This window comes from Dermatophagoides farinae, chromosome 6 (genome assembly GCF_024713945.1).
Source record: "Dermatophagoides farinae isolate YC_2012a chromosome 6, ASM2471394v1, whole genome shotgun sequence".
Lineage (NCBI taxonomy): Eukaryota > Metazoa > Arthropoda > Arachnida > Sarcoptiformes > Pyroglyphidae > Dermatophagoides > Dermatophagoides farinae.
In genome coordinates this window covers 2,656,494-2,680,844 of record NC_134682.1, presented here as the reverse complement: position 1 = coordinate 2,680,844, position 24,351 = coordinate 2,656,494, and the positions used below count along the sequence as shown (strand labels likewise).

General features: G+C 30.2%; 7 protein-coding genes across 8 annotated transcripts; 3 read left to right on the top strand and 4 right to left on the bottom strand.

The window, feature by feature from the left end:
- Nucleotides 1-58: 58 nt before the first annotated feature.
- On the bottom strand, nt 59-3,539 carry Gart (trifunctional purine biosynthetic protein adenosine-3 Gart). Its single transcript, XM_047056419.2, has 3 exons — nt 3,145-3,539; nt 1,951-3,082; nt 59-1,888 (listed from the first exon to the last, which is right to left on the bottom strand). The coding sequence occupies exons 1-3, from the start codon at nt 3,290-3,292 to the stop codon at nt 199-201; spliced, it is 2,970 nt and encodes a 989-aa protein (XP_046912375.2). The 5' UTR covers nt 3,293-3,539; the 3' UTR covers nt 59-198.
- A 136-nt stretch (nt 3,540-3,675) lies between these two features.
- On the bottom strand, nt 3,676-5,073 carry mRpL28 (mitochondrial ribosomal protein L28). The gene is made up of 6 exons (XM_075731915.1): nt 4,820-5,073; nt 4,637-4,762; nt 4,305-4,584; nt 4,109-4,241; nt 3,986-4,034; nt 3,676-3,905 (listed from the first exon to the last, which is right to left on the bottom strand). The coding sequence occupies exons 1-6, from the start codon at nt 4,990-4,992 to the stop codon at nt 3,839-3,841; spliced, it is 828 nt and encodes a 275-aa protein (XP_075588030.1). The 5' UTR covers nt 4,993-5,073; the 3' UTR covers nt 3,676-3,838.
- Nucleotides 5,074-5,097: 24 nt separating this feature from the next.
- Nucleotides 5,098-6,647, top strand: Rpp30 (ribonuclease P protein subunit Rpp30). Of its 2 annotated transcripts, XM_047056446.2 has the most exons (7): nt 5,098-5,263; nt 5,332-5,495; nt 5,555-5,719; nt 5,774-5,890; nt 5,960-6,027; nt 6,091-6,170; nt 6,249-6,647. In XM_047056446.2, the coding sequence occupies exons 1-7, from the start codon at nt 5,182-5,184 to the stop codon at nt 6,485-6,487; spliced, it is 915 nt and encodes a 304-aa protein (XP_046912402.2). In that variant the 5' UTR covers nt 5,098-5,181; the 3' UTR covers nt 6,488-6,647. The 2 variants fall into 2 exon arrangements, with proteins under 2 accessions (XP_046912402.2, XP_075588029.1); XM_075731914.1 differs by having other exon boundaries at nt 6,091-6,647.
- On the bottom strand, nt 6,156-11,661 carry tho2 (THO complex subunit 2-like protein). The gene is made up of 10 exons (XM_047056445.2): nt 11,323-11,661; nt 11,132-11,258; nt 10,925-11,056; nt 10,738-10,859; nt 10,383-10,674; nt 9,377-10,315; nt 8,439-9,322; nt 6,824-8,384; nt 6,655-6,753; nt 6,156-6,572 (listed from the first exon to the last, which is right to left on the bottom strand). Exons 1-10 carry the CDS (start codon nt 11,379-11,381, stop codon nt 6,507-6,509), a joined length of 4,281 nt encoding a protein of 1,426 aa, XP_046912401.2. The 5' UTR covers nt 11,382-11,661; the 3' UTR covers nt 6,156-6,506.
- Nucleotides 11,602-12,709, top strand: Arl6IP1 (ADP-ribosylation factor-like 6 interacting protein 1). Its single transcript, XM_047056393.2, has 2 exons — nt 11,602-12,013; nt 12,088-12,709. The coding sequence occupies exons 1-2, from the start codon at nt 11,868-11,870 to the stop codon at nt 12,539-12,541; spliced, it is 600 nt and encodes a 199-aa protein (XP_046912349.2). The 5' UTR covers nt 11,602-11,867; the 3' UTR covers nt 12,542-12,709.
- A 422-nt stretch (nt 12,710-13,131) lies between these two features.
- Nucleotides 13,132-14,894, bottom strand: LOC124494037 (cuticle protein 10.9). The gene is made up of 3 exons (XM_047057176.2): nt 14,462-14,894; nt 14,292-14,346; nt 13,132-13,993 (listed from the first exon to the last, which is right to left on the bottom strand). Exons 2-3 carry the CDS (start codon nt 14,298-14,300, stop codon nt 13,673-13,675), a joined length of 330 nt encoding a protein of 109 aa, XP_046913132.1. The 5' UTR covers nt 14,301-14,346; nt 14,462-14,894; the 3' UTR covers nt 13,132-13,672.
- Nucleotides 14,895-18,160: 3,266 nt separating this feature from the next.
- On the top strand, nt 18,161-18,918 carry LOC124494324 (cuticle protein 16.8). Its single transcript, XM_047057496.2, has 2 exons — nt 18,161-18,305; nt 18,404-18,918. The coding sequence occupies exons 1-2, from the start codon at nt 18,297-18,299 to the stop codon at nt 18,707-18,709; spliced, it is 315 nt and encodes a 104-aa protein (XP_046913452.1). The 5' UTR covers nt 18,161-18,296; the 3' UTR covers nt 18,710-18,918.
- The last annotated feature ends 5,433 nt before the right edge of the window (nt 18,919-24,351 follow it).

The window sequence follows — 24,351 nt, the reverse complement described above, 5'->3', positions numbered from 1 at the left end:
TCAATCTTCGGCTACAAATTCAGTGATGGCGCCAAAAAATAAAATTTTTTTCAATTGATTTTTTTTTCGACTCAATTTTATTTCATTTTTTTTGATAATGATAACACATAATAATGATTGTGATTAACATAAAAAAAGAAGTTTTTTTTTCATTTATCAAATCAAATTATATTTAACACATTTTTAAATAATTATATTCTACATTGAAAATTTCACCTGACCACTGCAAACCAATTCTAATGCTTTTGGATAAATTTGATGTTCAACCGCTTTACCACGTTCAACCAATGAATCATGTGTTTCACCTGGACGAATATCTACTACACCCTGTGCAATGATTGGTCCAGCGTCCATTTCTGGCACAACAAAATGTGACGTACATCCAGTAAATTTTACACCATATTGTAATGCTTGTCCATAAGCATCCATTCCTTTAAATGCTGGCAATAATGATGGATGAATATTGATCATTTTACCCATCCATTTATTGACAAAATTTTCCGTCAACATTTGCATGAAACCAGCCAAACAAACAATATCTATATGAGCATCATCTAATGCTTTGTTTAATAATTGATCATATTCTTCGCGTGATTGTATTTTCTTCTTGACAATCACTTCAACTGGAATACCTGCTTCCCGGGCAAACTGTAATCCTGGTGCTGAACTTTTATTGGATATGACCATGGTCAAATTGATGCAAGTTTTATGTGCATTACGATTGACATATTCGATTATGGCTTTCAGATTGGTTCCACTGCCCGAAATCAACACAGCTACACGCTTCTTTTCTCGTTCTGTTCGTTTAATCGTTATTTTCGATGAATTACGTTCAATTGCTTGAGCAAAATTTCTAACAATTACAGCTCGATCAGATCTTCGAATAATTTTGCCCACTTGATAGCTTTCTTCACCATTTGAAGTTTTAATTTGATCTTGAATAGCATTGGCATCTTTAGCACTGACAATCAGCACCATTCCTAAGCCACAGTTAAATGTTTTTTGCAATTCATGATCGGCAACATTACCGGCATGTTTAAGCCAAGTAAATATTTCATGCATTGGCCAAGACATTGCATCCAATTCGACTCCAAATTCTTTCGGTAAAATACGAGGAATATTTTCGATAAGACCACCGCCTGTTATATGTGCCAAAGCTTTGATTTTTCCAGTTTTAATAGCAGGCATCAAAGATTTTACATAGATTTTCGTAGGCGTCAGAAGAATATCGTGAAATTTTCTTTGTTCATCAAATTGATCTCCGAAATTGACCTGATTGACTTCCATAATTTTACGGACCATACTGAATCCATTCGAATGAACACCGCTTGATGTCAAACCGATGATGACATCACCTTCAGCAATGGAGCTTTTTCTTGGCAACATTTGTCTTCTTTCAACAGCACCAACGGCGAATCCGGCTAAATCAAAATCATCTCCAACATACATGCCAGGCATTTCGGCCGTTTCTCCACCAATCAAAGCACAATTTGATTGAAGGCATCCATCGGAAATACCCTTGATAATATCGGCAGCTTTATCCACCCGTAATCGACTACAAGCAAAATAATCGAGAAAAAATAACGGTTCAGCTCCTTGGACAAGGATGTCGTTGACACACATGGCAACCAAATCGATGCCAACCGTGTTTAAAATGCCCGTATCGATTGCAATCTTCAGTTTGGTTCCGACTCCATCAGTACCGGATACAAGAATTGGATCCTGCATTCCAAGTTTACTCACATCAAACAGAGCGCCAAAACCACCAATCTGTTCCATAACACCGGATCGAGTTGTACGTCGAGCAAATTCTTTGATATGTTCGACTAATTGATTTCCTGCATTGATGTCAACACCGCTTTGTTTGTAATCAATTTGTGTCTCCAATCTAGCAAAGGTAAATATTATTATTTTATAAATAATTTTCTCTCATTCTGGTTATCAAATTACCGTCTAATTGCTTTGCTGGCAATATCGTTTCTAAAGAAACTTTTTTCAATTTTGATCATCGATACGGCATTTCGTGCTTTGATGGCCGCTTGTTTCAACGAATGATCTAATGCCACAATGGTCATAATTCGACCACCACTTGTAACAAGATCACCATCTTTCAAAGCAGTTCCACTGTAGAATGCATGAACATCACTTAATTGATTCAAAATATTTAAGCCATGTATTTCAATATTTTTGACTATTGGTCCTGGATATCCACCACTTGCAAGAACAATGCCGACAGCATAACGATTATCCCATTCGAATCGAATTTCATCCACTTGACCATACATACAGGCCATGAAATGATCAAAGATGTCTGATTTCAATAATGAAAGAATTGATTGTGTTTCTGGATCACCAAATCGACAATTAAATTCAATGACTTTTGGGCCATGTGGTGTAATCATTAGACCAGCGTATAATAGGCCAACGAATGGATGTCCTTCCTGATGCATACCATCGATGGTTTTCTGAATGATATTTTCTTTGATTATATCCAATTGTTCATCGTTTAAAAATGGATATGGACAATAGGCACCCATGCCTCCGGTATTTGGACCTTCATCGTTATCATATGCTCGTTTGTGATCTTGTGCCGGCAACAAGATTCGATGATTCACTCCATCGGTCATGGCAAACACAGAAACTTCATCGCCATCAAGAAATTCTTCAACGACAATCTCATTACCAGCTTTACCAAATTTTTTACGCAGCATCATATCATCGATAGCTTCACACGCTTCATCAACCGTTTTTGCAACGATCACTCCTTTACCAGCGGCTAAACCGCTAGCTTTAATGACCAATGCACCTTTAGAACGGACATATTCTTTGGCTCGTTCATGATCGGTGAAATTTTCAAAAGCAGCCGTTGGGATGTTATATTTTTTCATAAAATTCTTGGCAAAAGCTTTATCACATTCAATGCGAGCTGCTTTTTGGCTTGGTCCAAAACAAACAATTCCATTTGAATTCAATGAATCGGATATGCCTTTCGACAAAGGATCTTCAGGTCCGACAACTACCAAATCGATTCGATTGTTTCGACACCATTCAATCAATTCATTGTGATTCGATAAATTTAAATCTGACCAATAGAGATATAAAATCATAAAATTTGAATCAAATGTAAAGAAATGCCATACATACCAATCATGGAAATTTTACCACCGCATTGTGATAGACCACCGTTTCCAGGTGAAACAATTATATTCGAAACCTTTGGTGATTGTGATAATTTCCAAGCAATACAATGTTCCCGTGAACCATTGCCGATAACCAACACTTTTTTAGACATTTTTTTTACACTTTTTACAAATTGCTAAAAACCAGAAGCCTGAAATGATGGTAAAAATTTACGCAAAAATAAATATGATGATGGATGGACGGAAAGTAACTGCAAATAAAATTAAAATTCAGCACATAAAGTCCTTGAAACTACCAAGCAATTTTATTTTTTCTATCATATCATAACACACACACACATACAAACAAATACAAAAATAAAAATAAAAACAAGATTTATATCATCAAAAACAAGAGTGGCAATAAGCAAAAATTTACGTGAAAACTTGAAATTTTTCTTATTCGTATCATCATTTTGAATCGAATCGTTCGATACATTCTCACACTGGGCATTCCCCTAATCAACAACAACATTTCAATACCGTGATCATGTCATCATTCTATTCATATACGAACTTTATTTTTACAATCTTGGTACAGGCGCTTATAATTGATAAGATTATATTATAAAAAGAAATGATTTTCTTCTAACTACTACGAATAATTAAATTTATTTATTTCGAAACAATGATAAGAAATATTCAGAAAAAAAATGATATCATGATGATGATGATGATGATGATGATTTACTCAGTCCCAATGTGGATTTGATTTTATTGAACCATCTATGGAAGAGAGTAATAATAAACAAAATTGATTGATAAATAATGATAATTGTCGATAAATGAAGATGATCGTATCATACCCTGATTCTATTGTTTGTACTTTTTGACCATCGGTTTCCGGTGGTGGATCTACATCATTAGTTCGAGCAAAATGATAACAAAAAAAAAATTTTCCACACATAATACAAATGAGACAAACTTACGTTCAAGATCATGTAATAGTTTTCTAGCCAATTCATATTTTAATGGAATAGGTTGATTTTCTTTGGCCATTATCATTTTATGTCTTGTTATCGCCTGTGGTACGGTGAGACCAAACCATTCAGCTTCTTCAAGCTTCATAATTGAAGATTGATGGAATTATAGCCAGAAAAAAATCGCTCCAATATTTACACTTACCGGTATGATACAATCACCATATTTCTCCAACATTTGTTGTTCATGATCTTTATCTTTAAATTCTTTTCGAGCTAATTTTAGTAACATTTGACGACGAAGTGCTAGACCTAACTGTGATTTTAGATCCTGTACCTTCGATCGAAGTATATAGTTATCGAATCCATAATAATCATCGATCAATGATAAAGTTCTTCGCGTACAAATAATTTGAAAATGAGTGTCTAGAATTTCGCTATGCACTACGACTTTTTTTAAATTCGGAAACCAATATTTTGGTCGTCTATTGAGAATAAGTTGAAAATAAATTTTATATCACACGAATTTATACTTACGGCCAACCAGCTTGAAAATATTTTCTAGGTTTTACATAACCTTTGACGATACCTTCACCTCCCCATAGGCCAGCATCAGCTTCTTTTGGATAGGTCACCGGTATAGGAACATCAGGAACTCGTATTCTATACTCAAAATGAATTAGAGCCTGATGAATAAAAAAGAATCGATAAAAATCTTACGGTTTCGAAAGATCCGAATCGTATTTATAATCAAGAAAATCTGTAGGCACTGGACGATCATGAACACGTTCGGAAGGTTTAGTCAATTCTTGTCGATGACGATAAAAATGATCAGGTAATCGGGCAGTAATATGTGGAAATGACCACGAAGGTATTCGGCCGTACCGAACCATGATATTGATGCAACCAGCTGATCCAGAAAAAAAGAAAAGAATAAAAATATTTAAAAGATCACACGAGGTTTTGAAATCCTCTATATTTTTATCGATAGTTAACAATCGATACTTGAATATTGTTTCAAATTGTTTACGGATTGTCAAATAACCCACGTGCATTGAATTTGTGTTAAAAATAAAAAAGAAATGGATTTAAATCTAATCATCTATAATGATGGATTTGATTTGGATAAATCCATCATGAAATTGATCGAATCCTGTCTTAAGTGTATGTGTGTTTGTTGTTGGTCATGATTTGTTGATTATTAATTCTCCAATTTTATATTTCCTTGATAGTCGATTACAAACGAATAGCATTAGCTGTTCAAATTACTGGTTGTGGTAAAGATGTGAAAATTCCAATTCCACCAACTATTAAACTTCGAGGTAATCAAAAAAATATAAAAATTTACACACGATTAACTGTCCAAATCGAAGATTCTAACAGTTTATTTCATTTGGTAAGTGGAAATGATGATTATCGATTAAAGATTCTTATTCGAAATATTTAATTCACTAGTCAAAAAATGAAAACCTAAAACATTACGACATATTGGCTATCGAACCAATGAATGAAAAGATTCTCAATTATTTGAATGGTGGAAATTTTGAATTCGATATTCTCACATTTAGTTCGATTAATTCGTCAATTGTGAATATGATAAAAAAGGCCAATTTTTCACTGGTAAGAATTGTTACTCGTTCTGATTTTCTTTGCCTCTACATTTATTTTCATTAGCCCATTTCAAAAGGAATTGGTATTGAAATCAATTATTCAAATTGCCTGTCAAGTTCATCACAACGTCGACAAACTATAGCATTTGGACAGATGTTAGTCGATAAGACCAGGTCAAAGGTTTGTAGAGTTTAATATATTATCTTTATCGTGATAATGCTAATTTTCCCTATTTTTTCACACCTACAGAATATAATCCTATCAAGTGGAACCAGTATTGCTACGAACATTAGATCTCCACATGATGTCATCTACATGTAAGAAAATACAAATTCGAACATTCTTTTTTTTGTCTTATTCTTTTTCTTTTCCCTATATAGTGGTCTATTGTTCGGCCTACAAGAAAATCAAAGTAAACGTTCATTATATAAAAATACGGAAACTGTTATCAAACATTCAGGTATTTTTAATTTTTGTTCTATTTTCATCATAATAAAAATAATTGATAATAATAATAATAATTTAAAAAATAAAATAGAATTACGACGAAATATCATCACAAGTATTATTGTTATTGATGATTTAATTAATAATAATAATGATGGTGGTGGTGATAATAATAATGATAATATTTACGATGAATTATGTGCAATGGATGAAAATTTGAAAACATCAAAAACGTCGTCCAGTGGGATAAAACGTTCGCAGCCATCAATCGAAACAAATTCATCAACAATAATCAAAACCATACCGGAAGCGAAGAAACAGAAAACTTAATCCATTTTGATGATTTATATTATTTGTCTACATCGGTTTTATAACGTCGTGATTGTCGTTTACTACTTGAACTTTCACTTGCATTCTATAAATATATTTTGTTCATTATTATTAATAATAATAATAAAGTTAAAAAAATAAATTTAATCACAAAAAAAAATTTTCACCTTTCGACTTGAACCTGAAGAATCATCTTTTGTTTTACGAACTTGTTTCATCATATCTGGAGCTTCTTGAATGATCGATGATGGTGTGGAATCTTTGGTCTGCAATTAAAAGATTCGAATTATTGGTTTTTTTTGTTTCAACAGCCACATTTTTTCAGTGATTTCAAACCTGTCTTTTTCGTAACGATGATTTCTTTTCATGTGATGCTGATCTAGTTGGCTGCGATAATGATGATGCAGGATGTGCCATTTCCGATTCTTTAAATCGTTTATCATTTATTGTCAAATCACGCTCAGTTGATCCTCGAGTGGACTCTAATTTTCGTTTACGATAATCATTGTTAATGCTGCTATCGATATCATCTTTGTTAATACGATAATCACCACGCTTAGGTGAACTGGAGGCAGATGATGCTCGTGATTCGATTTTGATCGAAGCAACTGTAGATTGATCCTTAGAATTGGCAGAATGACTTGAAATTGATAATGAAGATGTTTTTTCCTCAGATTTCTTTATTCGGGTCATCGATTCAGATTTATATTTCTTTGATGATGATTCCATCGTTGTTTCCGGTTCAACAATCCGACTTGATGATGTTTTGGATGAACTACTTTTACTAGATTTACTACTGTTGCTGCTAGAGAGCTTTTGGACATCATCTCCGCGGTAGGATTCTTTTTTAATTTCAATGGTTGTCATTTCTGATTTTGCTTGTGATTGATTTTGAGAGCCATCAGAATCTTTTTGTTGTTGAGCCTGTTGTTGCTGATGGAAGGATGAAGAATTCGATGATTGCATTTTTTTGCTCTCTTTTTCATGGAATTCACTTTCAGGTATAAAAGTTCCTTTTCTGGATTTTAATTGACCCGAATATCCAGTGGCCAAGACAAACAAATCGGGTCGTTTTTCTTTTTCTTCAGTGCGAATTTTTTCCAAACGACGTTCAATAGCTTGTGCAAAACTGATCATTACTGGAAAATGTGGTAACAATTTAGTCAGAACAATTAATGAATTACGTATCTGAATATAATCGCCCGAATCAAGACAAAGAATAAATGCTTTGGTCAACCGATAATGCCATTTATGGCATACATGACGATACGATTCATAGTCGATATGAACGGGATCTTTCTCACAAAATTTCGTCACAAATCCCGGATATTTTGCGCATTCTACTTCAAATACTTTAATATCTTTATGCCATCGCATGACAATGACGAGAATGGCGCATAAAAATCTTCCATAATGATTTGCTTCATTTTCTGTACATGAGCTCATCGTATTCGAAATGTCTCCGAAAATTCGATCCAAACAGATTAGCGTGGAAAAGTTGGGTGTCTTGAGACAATGTAGAAAATGAACAAACCTTGCACAATACAAAGCGTCCAAAGCTGTAAATTTACATCGAGGTATCAAACAGTGTTGAAGAAAATTCGTAGTGACATCTATCTTGTTAACATTAGATTCGAACCAATGTTTTTTTTCATTTTCCAGACGATGCATTACTTTAGTCACATGTTCATTCTGTTGCTGGGCTTCATTCGTCAATTTGGTTATAATACTTATCAGCCGATCTTTTTCTTTACGTTTTTTACTTATAACCATATCCTTACTATCTTCAAGAATTTGAATTTGTTGATTTATTTTGTTTCGTTCACGAAGATAACTTTTTTCAGGAACTTGAAGATCATACATTGTGAGTGTCCAGAAACTGATAAAAAATCTAGCACTATTAAGTAAAGAGTTAATATTTCACTATTAAAAAAAATATAAGTTAACTTACTTGAGATCGATTGAAACCTGGCTACTCAACGCTGGTTTTATCGATTCTACCATCGGATTCAGTACCATTTCACTGGCCTGATTGAAACATTCGAATAGGACTTGTTTGGATTTTTCACCCGTTCGTTGGGCAACAAGTTCTTCAAATACCGAGGTAATATCATGGCTAATCATGGGTCGCATTAGAAAAAAAGTGACATCAGGACTAAGATGATATTCCAATAGTAATTCTTTCAATGATGGTAACCTTCGTTTGTAATCATCGATTGTCAAAGAATTCGAAAGGAAATTTCCATATTGAACAAGTGTCTCTTGACATTGATCATATAGCTTGCCAATTAATTTAAGATGAGTGTTTTCACTCTGAAACACGATGCAATTTCGTTGCTGTGCCATAAGAATACATAATGGCATGGCCAAATTGTTTTCAAGTAATGCTTCTTTCAGCCGGAGAGTAGATTTCTTAATGTTTCGAATTTGATTGAATGATCCACCTTCAGTTCGAAGTAGTTCACCGCCACTCAATGCTTCAATTTGTTCATTGGTCATTTCTTCTGATGTTTCAATGCCGGTCATTTTTTGTACGATCTCTTTTAGGATTAACAGATCCAGACATTTTCCAAGTTTTAGTTGATTGGCCACAAACTGCAATAAACCAGGCAATTCAATCTGATATTTTTTAATAGCAGATCCACAAAAATTGGCCAAACTAAGAAGCCAAGGTGAAATACTCGTTCCTTCATGTTTTGAATGTTCACGAGATGGATTCGATAATGCTTCTATGACACAAAATAATAGAACATCGTACGATACGGATGATAGATATTTGAGCGAATCAACAACAGGCCCAATTAAATTATCATAAGATTGAATCTGTCCAAGCATCTATAGAAAAAGATTAGATTGAAAATATTAATTTCTAAATAATCTTGCACTTACATATTCAAATAAAAATGTTGGATTCGAATGACTAAGCTTGCCGATCGACCTTCCAGATTGTTTAATACTGTCTTTATCTTTACTTATTCGTTTCATAATGTATTTGATACGACGCATTGTGAAGCATTTCATTTTTATCAGCAATGGATTTGTTGGTTCAACTTTCCAAATGTTATACAGAAGGAATCGTTCATTGTATGGAAACAGGCGCATCAATGACCATAGTTCTTCACCAAGAGCAGAATTACTTTCAATAAGCGAAAATGATGGCAAAATGGTAACGTTCAAGAGGTTTATAACTTCATAACGAAAATCATTGAAATTGGCCTGTAAAGCAGAACGTATGATCCTGAGCAATTTTGTCATAAGCATTGGATCACGGTAAAGATATGGGCCAAAGGTTAAAATCATTGGCATAATTTTCGTTCGAAATTCATTCATATTTTCAATTGGTTCGAACGAATAGTTTCCATCGGGCAAATGAATCCGTGTCGATAGTATGGATGGTAATGGTGACATTCGTTTATACAATGGACCAATAAGATAGTGTATCAATTGACTCAATGCATCACCAATATCAGGATATGATATGGCAAAATATTCAGGTAACATTTGCATCAATCGTTGAGCATTAGGCCAATCACCCAGTTTTAATAGCGCTAAAATGAAGCCAAGTTTTTGATTACCATTAATATGTTGTGATCGAACTTCTTCAAATATATTAATATCTTCATGTTTGGCTCCTTCCACGGATAAAATAGCTGAGATTTTTTTCGGAAAATTTTTCGCTTCGTTTATATCATTTTGATATATCTCACAAATTTTCGAATCTGATGGAGACAGATATGGATAGAGACTTTCTATATGAATCAGATTATTATGCAAAAGTAAAGCTACTACATCATATAATGCAGATGGATCTTCGATTCCGTTATCACTCTGAAATAATAAGAAATCAGTGGATTATTAAAGACATTTCCAGAAAAACCAATCGATATGGACTTACATCATTGTAGAAACTAAATTTAAATGCCAAAATCTGATTCAACGTTACAGGATTGTTGGAGAAATTTTTGATTAATTTCAGGAATGAATCCCGAAGATATAGACGGGCTTCGAAACATTCAAGTATAATGTCAAGCACACGATTAGGATCCAAATTAAAACAACCAATTAATGATTTGATCGTATTTAACATGTAATCAGGATCAAATTGGCCATCCTGACATAGTTCAGTGAATAATTTACTATAGCCTTCACTTTCTTCGCGAAATAGATTGAATTTTTGTTGTTTATAACTTAAAAGTAAAAATGAATAAATATAAACATTAATAATTCAATTGATTGAATTGATAACCTACTATAGCTTGGTCTTTAATTTGATGAATTTGGTTGATGCCGCTTTTTCATTGTTGATTACTTTAGCATCGGCTAGTGTTGAATAATCAAGTCGTTCTTTGAGCAACCAATCTGAAACTATATTCTGAATAAAGATAAATGTGGCTTATTAATTTTTTTTTACAAGATTTATTTTTCTGTACAACATACATTATTAGCGAGTTTAAGAAATTCGATAAAGTTTTCCCGCTTATTTGAATCAATCTGGCCAAGTACTTGACTTTCAATATCCAATATGGTGATGACATCGCTTAGAATGCTTGTGATTTGTTCATTGGATTTCTGGAAATTCAAAAATAAACAATTAGTCAATCACAAATGCTGGTGGTGTGGAACATAACGATCGTTTTCAATTACAATTATTTCATAAAAAGTTGAAACAGCTAAATCGGCAATAACTTCTCCATGAACCACCTGAAGACCAAGATGATAGATAGTCTGACGAAGTACATCGACGTCATTTAATGATGAACAATGTTTGATTCTGTATTAGAATTAAAAAAAAACTCAATGATTATCCATTTGAATTTTCATACAATAGAAATTACATTTCAGTTTTGTTGTCTTTTTTTAACAATGCCGGCATTGTCGACATAGTTGTAACCATTGTTCTTGCTCTAATGAATTCAATTTTCTAAGGTCAATAATGATAATATATTGACTAACTAAATTAAATTATTCTGGAATTCCAGGTCACAAAAAAAATCAAATCAAACTTTCACTCTTCAATTTTTTTTATATTGATTGATACACACACACACACAGATCACACAAAAAAATGGTACATGAACGGCATTATGATAATCGATTTGATCGATACAATCGATGGTTCAGAAAATAACTGAAATTTTTCTGCGTCGCATAGCCAATGATATAATTCAACAACCGAATGAATAAAACTAAAATTTCATTCATCTATGATTAATACAAACAAAATTGGTCGACAAATCAACGGATCAAATTGAACATTATTCATCGATCACCAACGACGACGGTGATCAATTTAAAAAGCTTTGTTACATTGTGATCATTTTAACATTCATCGGTTTTTAACATTGACAAAGCCAAAGAAGAAAAAAAAACATTGTCAAATATGTCTGAATTTGATAAGACAGTTGAATCTATTCGCCAGAAATTGATTCCAATACGTGATATTGTCGTACGTATGCATTCAATTCTTATCTGGAACAAATCTTATCATGCACCGTGCATTATCATGTTGGTCACTTTTATTTTCATGTAAGTATCGTTTGTTTGAATTTTGTTTTTTGTTTATTTGTAATCATTTTTTTTGTTTTGTTTCTCATTTATAGGTGTCTATGGCTAGTACAAGTACCTATTATTTCAAAAATCTGTTTCATTGGCATAATAGCCACATTAATCGATTATTTTCTACCATTCCTTAATGAAATTTTTGCATTACCTAAATGGAATGATTCAGCTGAACAATTATTCAACGATGAATGCCATTTTATTGCAGAAACATGGATAAATGTAAAGGAATTTTATCAACTATTCTGTTCATGGAAATATACAAAGACTAAACTTTATTATTCGACATTGTTAACAACATTGATGGCTATTGCCTGGATTGGTACACAGATTCATAATTTATTGTTGCTATACATGGCCACAATGTTTATCGTATTGTATCCAGGACTTTCACATTATAATATGATTGAAGATTTTTTTCTTGCCATTCAACGACGATTACGATCACTATTTTCCAAACATAGGCCAATGAATCCACCGAAAAAAACCAATTGAAAACAGCTTGTAATTGAAAAATTTGTTTTCTTTTATACAGATCTTTATTTATAGCAGCTTATTGTTAGTTATACATATATGATCATTATGTATGATCTCTTTAAAAAAAAAATATTAATAAACGTTTCCGAATCAATCTTAATAGATTCATTCGATTTGTTTGAAAAATTTGAATTTATTTTTTTCCATGTTTTTTTTTACATTGAATCTTAATTTTTTTTTTTTTTTTTTTTTTTTTTTTTTTTTTTTTGTTGAAAATTTGACACTTGTGCACACACACACACACAGATACTTTATCTCTGTATCATTTATCAGTTACAAGTCAAAACAAGCCAAATCTCGGATGATGATGATAATCATCATATAATCAATTAAATTTCATTTTAAAAAAAAATAATTATCAAATATCCAGTACAAATTTTGATGATGAAAATTTGTAAACATTTTCAATCTAGATCATCAGGTATTTGATCTATCTGATAATTGAAATCGAATGTTGTTGGATCGAACTTTCTTGAAGACCTTGGATAAGATAATATAATTGGTTGGTTCATCTCACAGATAAAATTTGTTTTGAAACGTGAAACGCATGTTGTTGTGTTTTTTATTTCTCTAAATCACAAACTAAAATTTTTATTATGAGAATTTATTTTTTTCACAAAAATTATCAGTAATATTTTTTTTCTTTTAAGATGCTAACGACATAAATGATTATATATTATAGATTGACCATATATATGTTTTATACCTGTTGGGTGTCTGTGTGTGTACATGGAAGTAAGGTGTATCATTGTACAATGAATCTGAGTATATAAACAGTACATACAGAAAGTTGGTATTTTTGGTGTTGCCAGAAATTCAACAATGATTATGATGATGATGGTGATGATGGTGATGATGATAATGATAATGATTATCAAACAGCATTATATGTGTGGATTATTGATGGCTTAGTATGCAAGTAATACAGTGAAATTAATATTGAATATATAAAGTAAGTGATTCATGCATAAATTAGATAGAAAAAAAGGTGTTAAATGTGATCATAAAGGTTCAATAAAAAAAAAGAAAGAACAAAAATTAATCAGAAAATGATAAACACTAATTATTATTATGTGTGTCTGTGAGATGTTAATTGATTTGAATGGTAGCAGCAGCCGGTGCTGAATTAGTAAGACCAGGTTCATTTGATTGTACAGCAGCACGGAAACCATTTTCATCGGCAATATAATTAACGGTACGGAATACACCATCACGATCAATATATGAATATGAACCTTTTACCGTACCATGTTCATCCATTTCTTCTTGCCGGGTAATGGTGAAATTTGCATCTTTTTCTTCATAAGCAAAATTATATGGATGTGGTGGTTCTTCTTTTTCAGCTGTCGTTGTAGCTGGTGCAGCATAAACGGCAATAAACAAACAGCATAATGTTAATGTAATGATTTCCTATTTATTTCGAACAATTTTTACATTGTTTATTCATAAATAACGAAATGATTAAAAAAAATGAAAAAAAAACAATAATAATTAGATTCATCAATATCAATATCAATTACACTTGAAAATTTAGTTTCAATTTGAAAAAATTTAAACATTCAAAACACACACACACACACGGACTAACATCTGTCTTGGCCATCATCATCATCATCTAATTTGGATATCGTGTTTCGAATTCGAATCGCTCAATCAATCAATATTGATCGTGTTTAACAACAAAAAAAAGCAAAATTACTAAAATTACCTTGAACATTTTTATTCGATTTTATTATTTAAATCTACAATGGATCGATGAATTACTACGAAAATGAAACGGTTATTTTAAATTGAAGAAACGAAAAAAAAATTTTTTTTAATGAAATCAATAAACAAACAAACAAACAACAACAACAAAAAAAAAACACGTAAACGTACCACACTGTATAAACAAAAGTTGATAATGTTTTTTTGTTTTGTAAACTAGGATTCCATGGACAAGTGTTTGACTTTTTATATTGTCCAGCTCGTTCGTCGTTTACTTTCGGGAAGATTTTCTTCTTTTTTTTACTCTTCATCAGTGTCTTGTTCGTGTTTTAATTCATTTTTATTCGATCTTGGATTCGAAGATTCACATTTTCCATCCCCATTTTATGCATATAATATATCATTTGTCCATCCATTTCATCCGTTATGTCCACATAGTTTATAAATGATTTAAGGAAAGAAAAGAAAATAAATAAATAAACAGTACAAAATGATGGTCACAGAAAAACAACAACAACAACAACAACAAAAAAGAAGACAACGATGCATTTGTTGTAACGATTATCAAAACAGACGTAAATGTTTATCTTATCATTGTGAATATATTGAATGTTCTCTTCATTCTCTCAATGATGATGATGATGATAGTGGTGGTGGTGATTACATAAGAAAAAGTTCTTGAAACGTTTTTTTTTCATTCGAAAATGAAGAAGGAAAAAAAAGAGGAATTGGCCCAGAAGACTCTTTTTCGAATGTTCCTATGCGGGGGGGCAATGAATCGTTCTCGTTGTTGAAATGTTCGACAGTGAAGCTAACATTCAAATTGTGTTGTGTACATTATTTTCAAGTTTAATTTTGTTTTTTTTTGTTGTCGTCGTCGTCGTCGTTGTTGTTGTTGTTGTATCAACACATCCAGGTCGAAAGCCATTTCAAATTTTGATGTAACCATAAATTATTTTCATTGATCCTTTGACTTTCTTTCGTTTGTTGTTTCAAGTATGATCTTCATCTTATCTGAAGATTGACAAATTAAATGCTAAATATGATCATAATAATAATAATAATAATAAATTTTCGAATGTTACAAAAACAATATGTGTGTGTGTGAAAATAAATGGACAATCGATTATAATCTTTAATCGATAGATATGTTATTCACAAATAACGTAATCAATTTTTTTTTATTCACACACACACACGAAAAAATGTTCGATTCTTTTTTTTTCGTTCACATTCGTCATAAATTATCATCATCATCATCAGTTTCTTTAAAATTCGAGGACATCTTATCGTCATCATTTTTGTTGTTGCTGTTGTTTTCTATTTTATTTATTTTTTTTTTTTGCAAAAAAAACTTGAATATATAAATGATTTTTCCACCATTATCAACATTCAATGATGATGACGATGAAAAATAATGTACATTTGCATAAAATGATGATGGCAAAAATTTACATTACAAATTTTTCTTTTCATTCTTGAAATAGAAAAACAAAAAAATTCTAAATTGAATCCATAATCCATCATCATTGATTGGATTATGATCCTGAAAATAGTTTTTTTTTCTCTCCACTTTTATCCCTCATTGCTCATCATCATCATCATCATCAGCATCATCAACATCATTATCATCATGACATTACATGAATTGAAAATTTTGTTAAATTAAAAAGGACATTTCCTTCTTCTTAAAGAAAACAAAATCATTTTGCATCTTACCCCCAAAACAAAATACAAGTATTGGAATCCAAAAAAAAAAAAAAAACGATCATCATACATGAATGTCACACATACCACGTATATATACTCTTGTGTATGTGTGACCTATGCATTTCGAACATTTGGCTGGAAAAAGAGAAAACAAAAAAATGTTAATCAATTTAGTCTCGTGAAAAATAAATTAAAAAAAAAATAATGCAATTGAAATTCAAAAATTTCAAATTGAAAAAAAGATGATAATCCTCTTTAACAAAAAAAAAGAAGAAAAATTTGACACTGATTCAATCACTGACAAAATCTCATTGATTCATTCAATTTTACTGTATCACGCATCATTCTTTCTGTTCGCCCCCCTTCCACACACACACAAACAAACAGAACGAAAAAAGAGCAAAAAAAAAAATTTTTTTTTGAAAAAATTTTATCCGAAAAAGATCGTGATGACGATGACTTGATGATGATCATAATCTTTTTGTATGTATATACTTTGCATGGCCGATTTGTTTATTTTATTTAATTTTTTTATTCGAAAATTGAATTAAATTTTAAAATTCATTGGTCATCACACACACATAATTTACAACATTAAAAAAAATGAATGAACGAGAAAAAGGGAACAGAAGAAAAATAAATAAATTTTGTTTCAAGTTGAAACAAAATGAAAAGAAAAAAAAATTTTTTTTTTCATTTTCATTTTTTCTATGAAAAAATTTGAGAAAAAAAAAATTTCAAGTTCACAAAAAAAAAATTAATATTGTTTTGACATATACACGTATAAAGGAATTCTGTAGAATATAGAACTGTAAAAATATGGTCTGTGCGTGTGTGTGCGTGTGTGTTTGCATTTTTGACCTGGTCGATTCGATAACTTGAAAATTTTAATACAAAAATATAAAAAAAAACAATTCATGGCCCCTATTTTATTATGATCAGATCATCATCATCATCATATATTATATTCCAATAACATTTGCCTGAGTGTTTGCTTGTTTGTGTGTGTGTGTGTGTGTGTGTGTGTGTGATTCACATTCATAATAATGATGAGAGATGGGCAGCAATAATAAAAAAAAGTAACAATGATGATCAGGCCATATTTTCATTGATGAATTGAATTGAATTGAAATAACTGTTGTTGTTGTTGTTGTTGTTGTCGATGTATCTCTATATATGGTGTATCCATAATACGTGATTCGTATATTTGGGGATAATAACAACAACAACAACAGTAGAAAGAAAACTTAAAAATTTTTCAAATCTAGCCCATCTGTTTGCCATAAAATTTGTGTGTGTGTGTTTTTTTATTATCATTTGTTAAATCGATTGTTGATTCACTTTTTTTTTGATTGTTGTTAAATTTCATTCCAATTTGATGATGATGATGATATTGGTCAAAGTCAATGACAATGTTTACAATGATTTCATGATTTTCAAATTCCAAAATACAAATACAAACATTTATTATGAACGTACTCTGTCTGTATGCTGATCGATCCATTCGAATTATTTATAAATTCGAATCATTGAATTCCAAGAATTTAGCGAACAAGAAAAAAAATTCATTTCAAATTCAATTCATATCGTCTTGTTTTTCATTTATTTATAATTATATGATCATCATTTTCAAAAAACAAAAAAAAATTGATTATAATAATCATCAGACAATAATGGTGATGAAAAAAAAATAGTGATGATGGAGAAAGAAATTAAAATTCCAGATTTCCAAACACAAGTACACAATTTTACCACCACGTTCCAGGATCATGATCTTTCCTCTCTCTCTCTCTTTCTCTCTCTCATTCTCTCTCTCTAGCATTGCACAAACACACACATACACACAATTGATTATTCTCTATTCATGATAGATATTCGTAGTCAAATGGTGGAGGTTGTATTGATGGATTTTTTTTTTTCTCAAATCAAATCAAATGGATCATCCTCCCTATGCTATCTATCCAAATATAAAACAAAAGGGGAGGAGGACAACTAAAAAAAAAAAAAAGTTTCACTTGTTAACGGGTCTATACTCTTCTTTATTTATGTATTTATTTGGGCGATCATGTTTTTTTTTTTTGATACAATATATATATTTATTAATATTTACATCTGTTGCATATATGTGTGTAACCATAAATTGTGTTACCATATATTTCAATTTCATTGTACACGAGACATATTTTGAAACATATAAAAACTAATTAACTTGGATTCAAATGTTTCATTGATAAACTACAAAATATTGTAGCTGCTTGACTGCCAAAAAAAAAAAAAACAAAAAAACAAACCAAAAATGTTCAAAGTAAGTAATCGATTTAGATTTTCAATCCATTTCCAATTGTTAATTCATCCAACTGTTTGTGATTGATTTTAAAATCAACACGTTTTCATATATAACAGCATCTTTTTATCACTATTTTCTGCATTTATTTGGTTTCGGCTGCACCAACACCAGAAGATGAAAAACCTGATCCATATTCATTTGCATATGATGAAACCGATGAATATGGTACAAGACTTGCAAGACAAGAAACTGCTGATGAACGTGGTGTTGTTCAAGGTACATACACATATTCTGATGCTAACGGTTTAACTCGTACTGTTCAATACATTGCTGATGATGATGGTTTCCGTGCTAATATTGTGTCAAACGAACCAGGTCTTACAAACAGTGCACCAGCTGCTGCTAATTATCAAATTCAATAAATAAAAAACGGTATGGTTTTTTTTTCTCACCGAACAATCAAAAATCCAGCCACTTCATATTGTAGCCAAATGTCTTATGTCCACGTATTCTGTATTTTTTCACAATGATAATGTTCGATACATTCCTCTCTTTCTCTCTCTCTCTCGTTGTGGAACACATTTTCTTTTCAAAAATTTTTTTAAAATAAAAATCTAGTTCTTAATTGTGATATTTGTCTGAAATCTGTTTTCGATTTTTAATTTTATTCATCATTCATTCATGAATTTCATATCCGTAATAAAATTTATGAACAAGCCGTGATCATAATCTCAATATTTATTTCTTCATCATTTTTGGCCATCAATGCTGTTTCACAATTGGATGAATTTGATGAATTGAATGTTTCCATTTCAATGTCATCAAGATTTTTTTTTGTCGATTCCTGGATCAAACTCAAAATTGCTTCAGGGGTTTTTTATTTCTTTATCACGAATTTATATTTCATCGGAAATTTTGTGTATTTCACAAAAAAAAATTAATTTTTCATCATCACTATCATCTTCGATTTCAAGGTTTTTTATTTTTTCCACCATTCCAATATTGACATCAAATTCAAATGCAAAAGATTGAAACATTCGAATGAAAAAAAACCAAACATTTGAGCGATTCACTGATGCTATTTTTTGACTATATGATGATAAATGAAACATAAACATAAACAAAAAATTGCTTTCCACTTCATATTCCAAACACACACACACACACACACACAGACACACGCATTATTCATTGACCATGACCTACACTGTTTTTTCGATACAATAATTTGATAAAAAGGAGTGTAGAAATTTTGAATTACAAATTTTTCTATTAAAATATTAACTGAATAATTGGATACACGGTATCCTTAATCAATTATTAGCGATTTCGAAAAACAAAACACACGCACACACACACAGACAAACAGGCAGATAGACAAACCATTGTTAAAATTAACATTGTTCACTTGAATGAATGAATAATTGAAAATCTATTAGGTAATGCCTGAATCATCATCATTTTGAATCGAATAATAAATGTCTAAATAAGATATGCGTGCGTGTGTGTGTGTGTGCGTGAAACGAAGAAAAAGTGAAAAGAAAAATATTTTTACATGGCCATAATTTTATTTTGAAACTTGAAATTTTTTTTTGCTTGTTTGTTTGTCTGTTGTTATTTCATCAATCCTGTGCCATTATTATAAAATTTTCAATTACAAACATCCGGATTTGATGCTCGTTCACACGCTTGTCAACAATAAATTTTGTTGTTGTTGTTGTTGTTGTTGTTGTCCAAAATAACGATGATGTTGATGATTATATAATTTATTCATCATTTCATTCGGCCACTGTTTGTCTGTCTGTAATGATTACAATAAATTGAAATTTCTAACAAGAAAATGGAAAATAAAATTTTCAATTAACTAATTTTTTCTTTTTTGTTGTTTGATTCGGTAACAACAACAACAACAACAAAAAATCCATTTTAATGTCAAATCATGATGACATACAAATATTATCTATTCACATGTAAACACACACACACACATGATTCATCGTTCCAAATAAGAAAAAAAACTCGAAATTCAATTTTTAAACGAAAATCTAAACAATAATGATCAACCACCAAACAAACAATGAATGAATGTATATTCTGACCTATAGTCGTCGACATTATTTAGAGCAAGAATGAATGTATCTGAATATTATTATTATTAGTTTTACATTGCTATGTATGATTGAAATTTGACATTTATGGTCAATGAAAAAAAAAACAAAAAACAAAAAACAAAAACAGTCAACACCGAAATCAATTTCAAATGTAGTTTCAATGATCTTTTGTTTTTGTTTTTGGTACATTCCTTCTAAAATTTTCATTAGTTTATTTTTACCCACTGTTCATTGTTGTATATTTGTCGTTTTTTTTCATTTTTATTCCTTCTTATTTGATGATCATTAATTAACAATTCCATCAAATAATAAAGAATAATCAATAATTCCTACCTAAAGAGATCTTTATAATACTAATAATAATGATTCTTTAAAGTAGTTGTAATCAATTTTCAGTGTAAATTGTCAAAATACAAAACAGAATTTGTTTGTATAATGACAATCATTATATTTTTCAGTATTAAAAATAAAAAAGAAAACACCAACATATAATTAATTTCTATCAACAAAATGTGACAATCGAAGCTTCTCTTGTTCAATAGCAATAGCAAAATTTGAACAATACATACAGTTTATTGTTGAAAATCAACGATAAATGACGATGAATATCCTACCATTTAAGCGAAAATCCGATCATATTATTCGTCCATTGGTTAAATATTCATTTCATTCATTGAAATATTTGATTATTCGAATCAATTATCAATTATGGCAATATCAACAACGACAAATACCATTAACGTATTCATCAATACGACCGGCCATTCTAATTACAATCACTGGATGGATGAGCACGATAATGTGGTTTTCAAAAATTCAATGGGGACGAGCTGTATTTCCTATTACAAATGATGATTCGGCACGTATATTTCACATCTCTTGTTTTACAATTTGTGTTAAATTCATGACAGTTGTCAGTTGCATTTTGGAATTTTTATGGATCATATTTATACGTAAATTGTTAAAATATGAATCGGGCCTCAATGATTTTCTTATCTATTATTCTAGTCATCATAAGAATATTGAAATGGAAATTACTTCTCAAAATAGAAAATATCTTTTCAGATTAATAACAATTGCCGATTATTTATCGATTGAATCGGCAATCATATTCGGTTTGGCTATCACATATTGGATGTTAAGAATTATTTATGAATTATTTATATTATTCAATAACGATCAAATTTCTACCGTAGTTTTCTTGTTTTCGATTCAAATGATTATAATAGAATACATACATTGTTTGTTCTTAATTTCATTGATTTTGATTCCATTCAAAGCATTGATCATAGTAGTTGAACTTATTATCAATCAGATTAAACAATTTTTCTTGGCAATACGATCATTATTCGATCTTCGATTATCGAATACAATGAAAATGCAAATCGTTTGGCATAGTTTCCAAAAAAAATACAACCGTATTTTCAATCATATTGCAAAATTTAATGCTGATCTCAAAATAATTTTGTTGGCCATGGAAACCATATCAAAGGCATCGATTATTTTCTCCACTATATTCTACAGTCAAGGAGTTACCGAAACTATACATGGTTCGATATTCGTCGTATGTCTTATATCTATATTTTGTCTGGCCACTGGTGTCTATGCCCGATTATCGATATTTCCTTCATTTAATCAACAATGTTGTGAACGATTATTGGCATGGAATGTTCGAATATCACAATTATATTCTCGAATAAATGATAATACTAATAATCGACGAATAAATAAACATCAACATATACAATTTAATAAATTAATTCCTCCAAAAAATTGTAATCGTAAATCTTTGTTTCTTTTTACGATCCGGCAACAAATCAAAATAAATCTGTTTATACAAACAATGGCAAAAAATCGTTTTGGTTTCAATTGTGGCCAGATATTTTTTATCAACAAATTCAAATATGTTGAATTAATTCTGATGAACATACCATTTACAATTATGTTTTATAAGAAAATTTGTCTTGATATTAATAACTGGATTAACAACAATTAACTATATATATATCGAAAAAATAACAATTGTATGAAAATAATTTCAATATATATATATTTATAAACCGAAATAAAAGATGGAGTTACATATGACACATTGAAAATAATACAAACATTTATCCATAGAATTTCTATATTTTAGTTTTTCGATATTTTATATTGCACTATAGATTCATTTATTATTTTGCAATACTAATTTAATATAATGAATTTATATGTTGTTAAAATTATTAATCATCATCGCCGTTAATTACCATCATCATGTTGTTATTGATAATGTCAAAATGTTGTTGTTTACAATGACATTTTAGGATAATTTATTTGATAACAATGTAAAACGTGCATAAAGTATAATGATCTATATGGGTGGAAAAAAAATCGATTCATTAAATCATTTATCATTTACAATCAAGAAAAAAAACAAAACAAATTTACCTTCATGAAAACCGATTTTGTTACAACGGTCAGATCACCAATACGAATGCCCCATGGTTTACGGCCAATTAAACGTTCATTGATCAACATTAATTGAAATTTTAAATAAAGATTCGATGAACGATTTGTTTTATTAATACTACGTTGTAGATATGAACCAATGGAATTTAATTGTTTATTAAATACTGATATTGAATATGTCATCAAAATGATAATAAGATAATCTAATAATAAACAATAGATTAATACTAATAATGTAAAATATGTTTCCACACTTAAATGTCGTAATTGACTCAATACAATTTGACTTGCAAAAATGGTTAACGCTAATGCAAAGAATAATATACGGGCAAAATATTTGCCCAATTCTTCTACAAATATGATTAAACGTGTATACATTTTATATGATTGTATCATATTCATATTTAGCTGTGTTTTTATCCGTTTATTCGGTAACCATTGTGTACCGAATAAAAGTATTGTTGAATAATTTTCAATATCCCATTCAAAACGTCTAGATAATTTATAGCCCCATGACAATAGATAGAATGCAATGAATATTGGACAATAAATGAATGTGAATAAAAAATTCAATGCAATAACATTCATATGAAATGTAAACATTCGTATTATTATATATTTGATTGTTTGATCTGAATAACATTCAAATATTTCACCAATTAATGCAGTAAAATGGATAAAAACTATGTGAAAAAAATTTCAGAACAAAATACATTATTATTATTATTATTATAATCGAGTAAAATTTATGATTATGAATAAAAATAAAATACTTACAATGAAATATTTGAACAAAACTATGAAATCGATTGAATAATGATTGTAAATGACTGAAATTTGATGAAATTTTTATGCAGCCATAATCCATTAGAATGGATGATGATCGAGAGAATTGCTGTTGTTGTTGTTGTTGTTGATCTTGTCTTGTATATTGTATCAACGTACGAAATGCTAATGATTTTTGTGTTCGAAATGAATCATAAATGATTGTAACTAGTACTAAACCTGAAACAGCTAATATCAATGATAGATTGGATTGAAATGATGAACTAATCATAATGGTTATGTCACCAGAAATAAATTGAAACCAATCAGTGAATTCAATTAGTTTGAAATATTTCAATAAATGATATACAATCATTATGGCTGTTAATAGAAAACGAATCTGTTCCTTTGTAGGCAATGAAAATAGTATCCATTTTGATTCAAATGATGATGATGAATTTGGAATTAGAAAAAAATTTGTATAAAAATGAAATATTGATCCATATGTTTTTGGTTCATAAGAACTAAGATAGAACCATGATAATCGACGATAAATCAATGATAGAATTTTGTCCATAGAAATATTATTATTAGCCATAATCATTTGATCATTTGGTTATCATCAATTGGTTGTTGTTTCAAAAAACGACAAACGAAATGACTAAAAGAAAAAATTTCAACAATTTCTCGATCATGTTTCTGTTTTTTTGCTTTTGTTTTTTTCATCTATGTTTTAA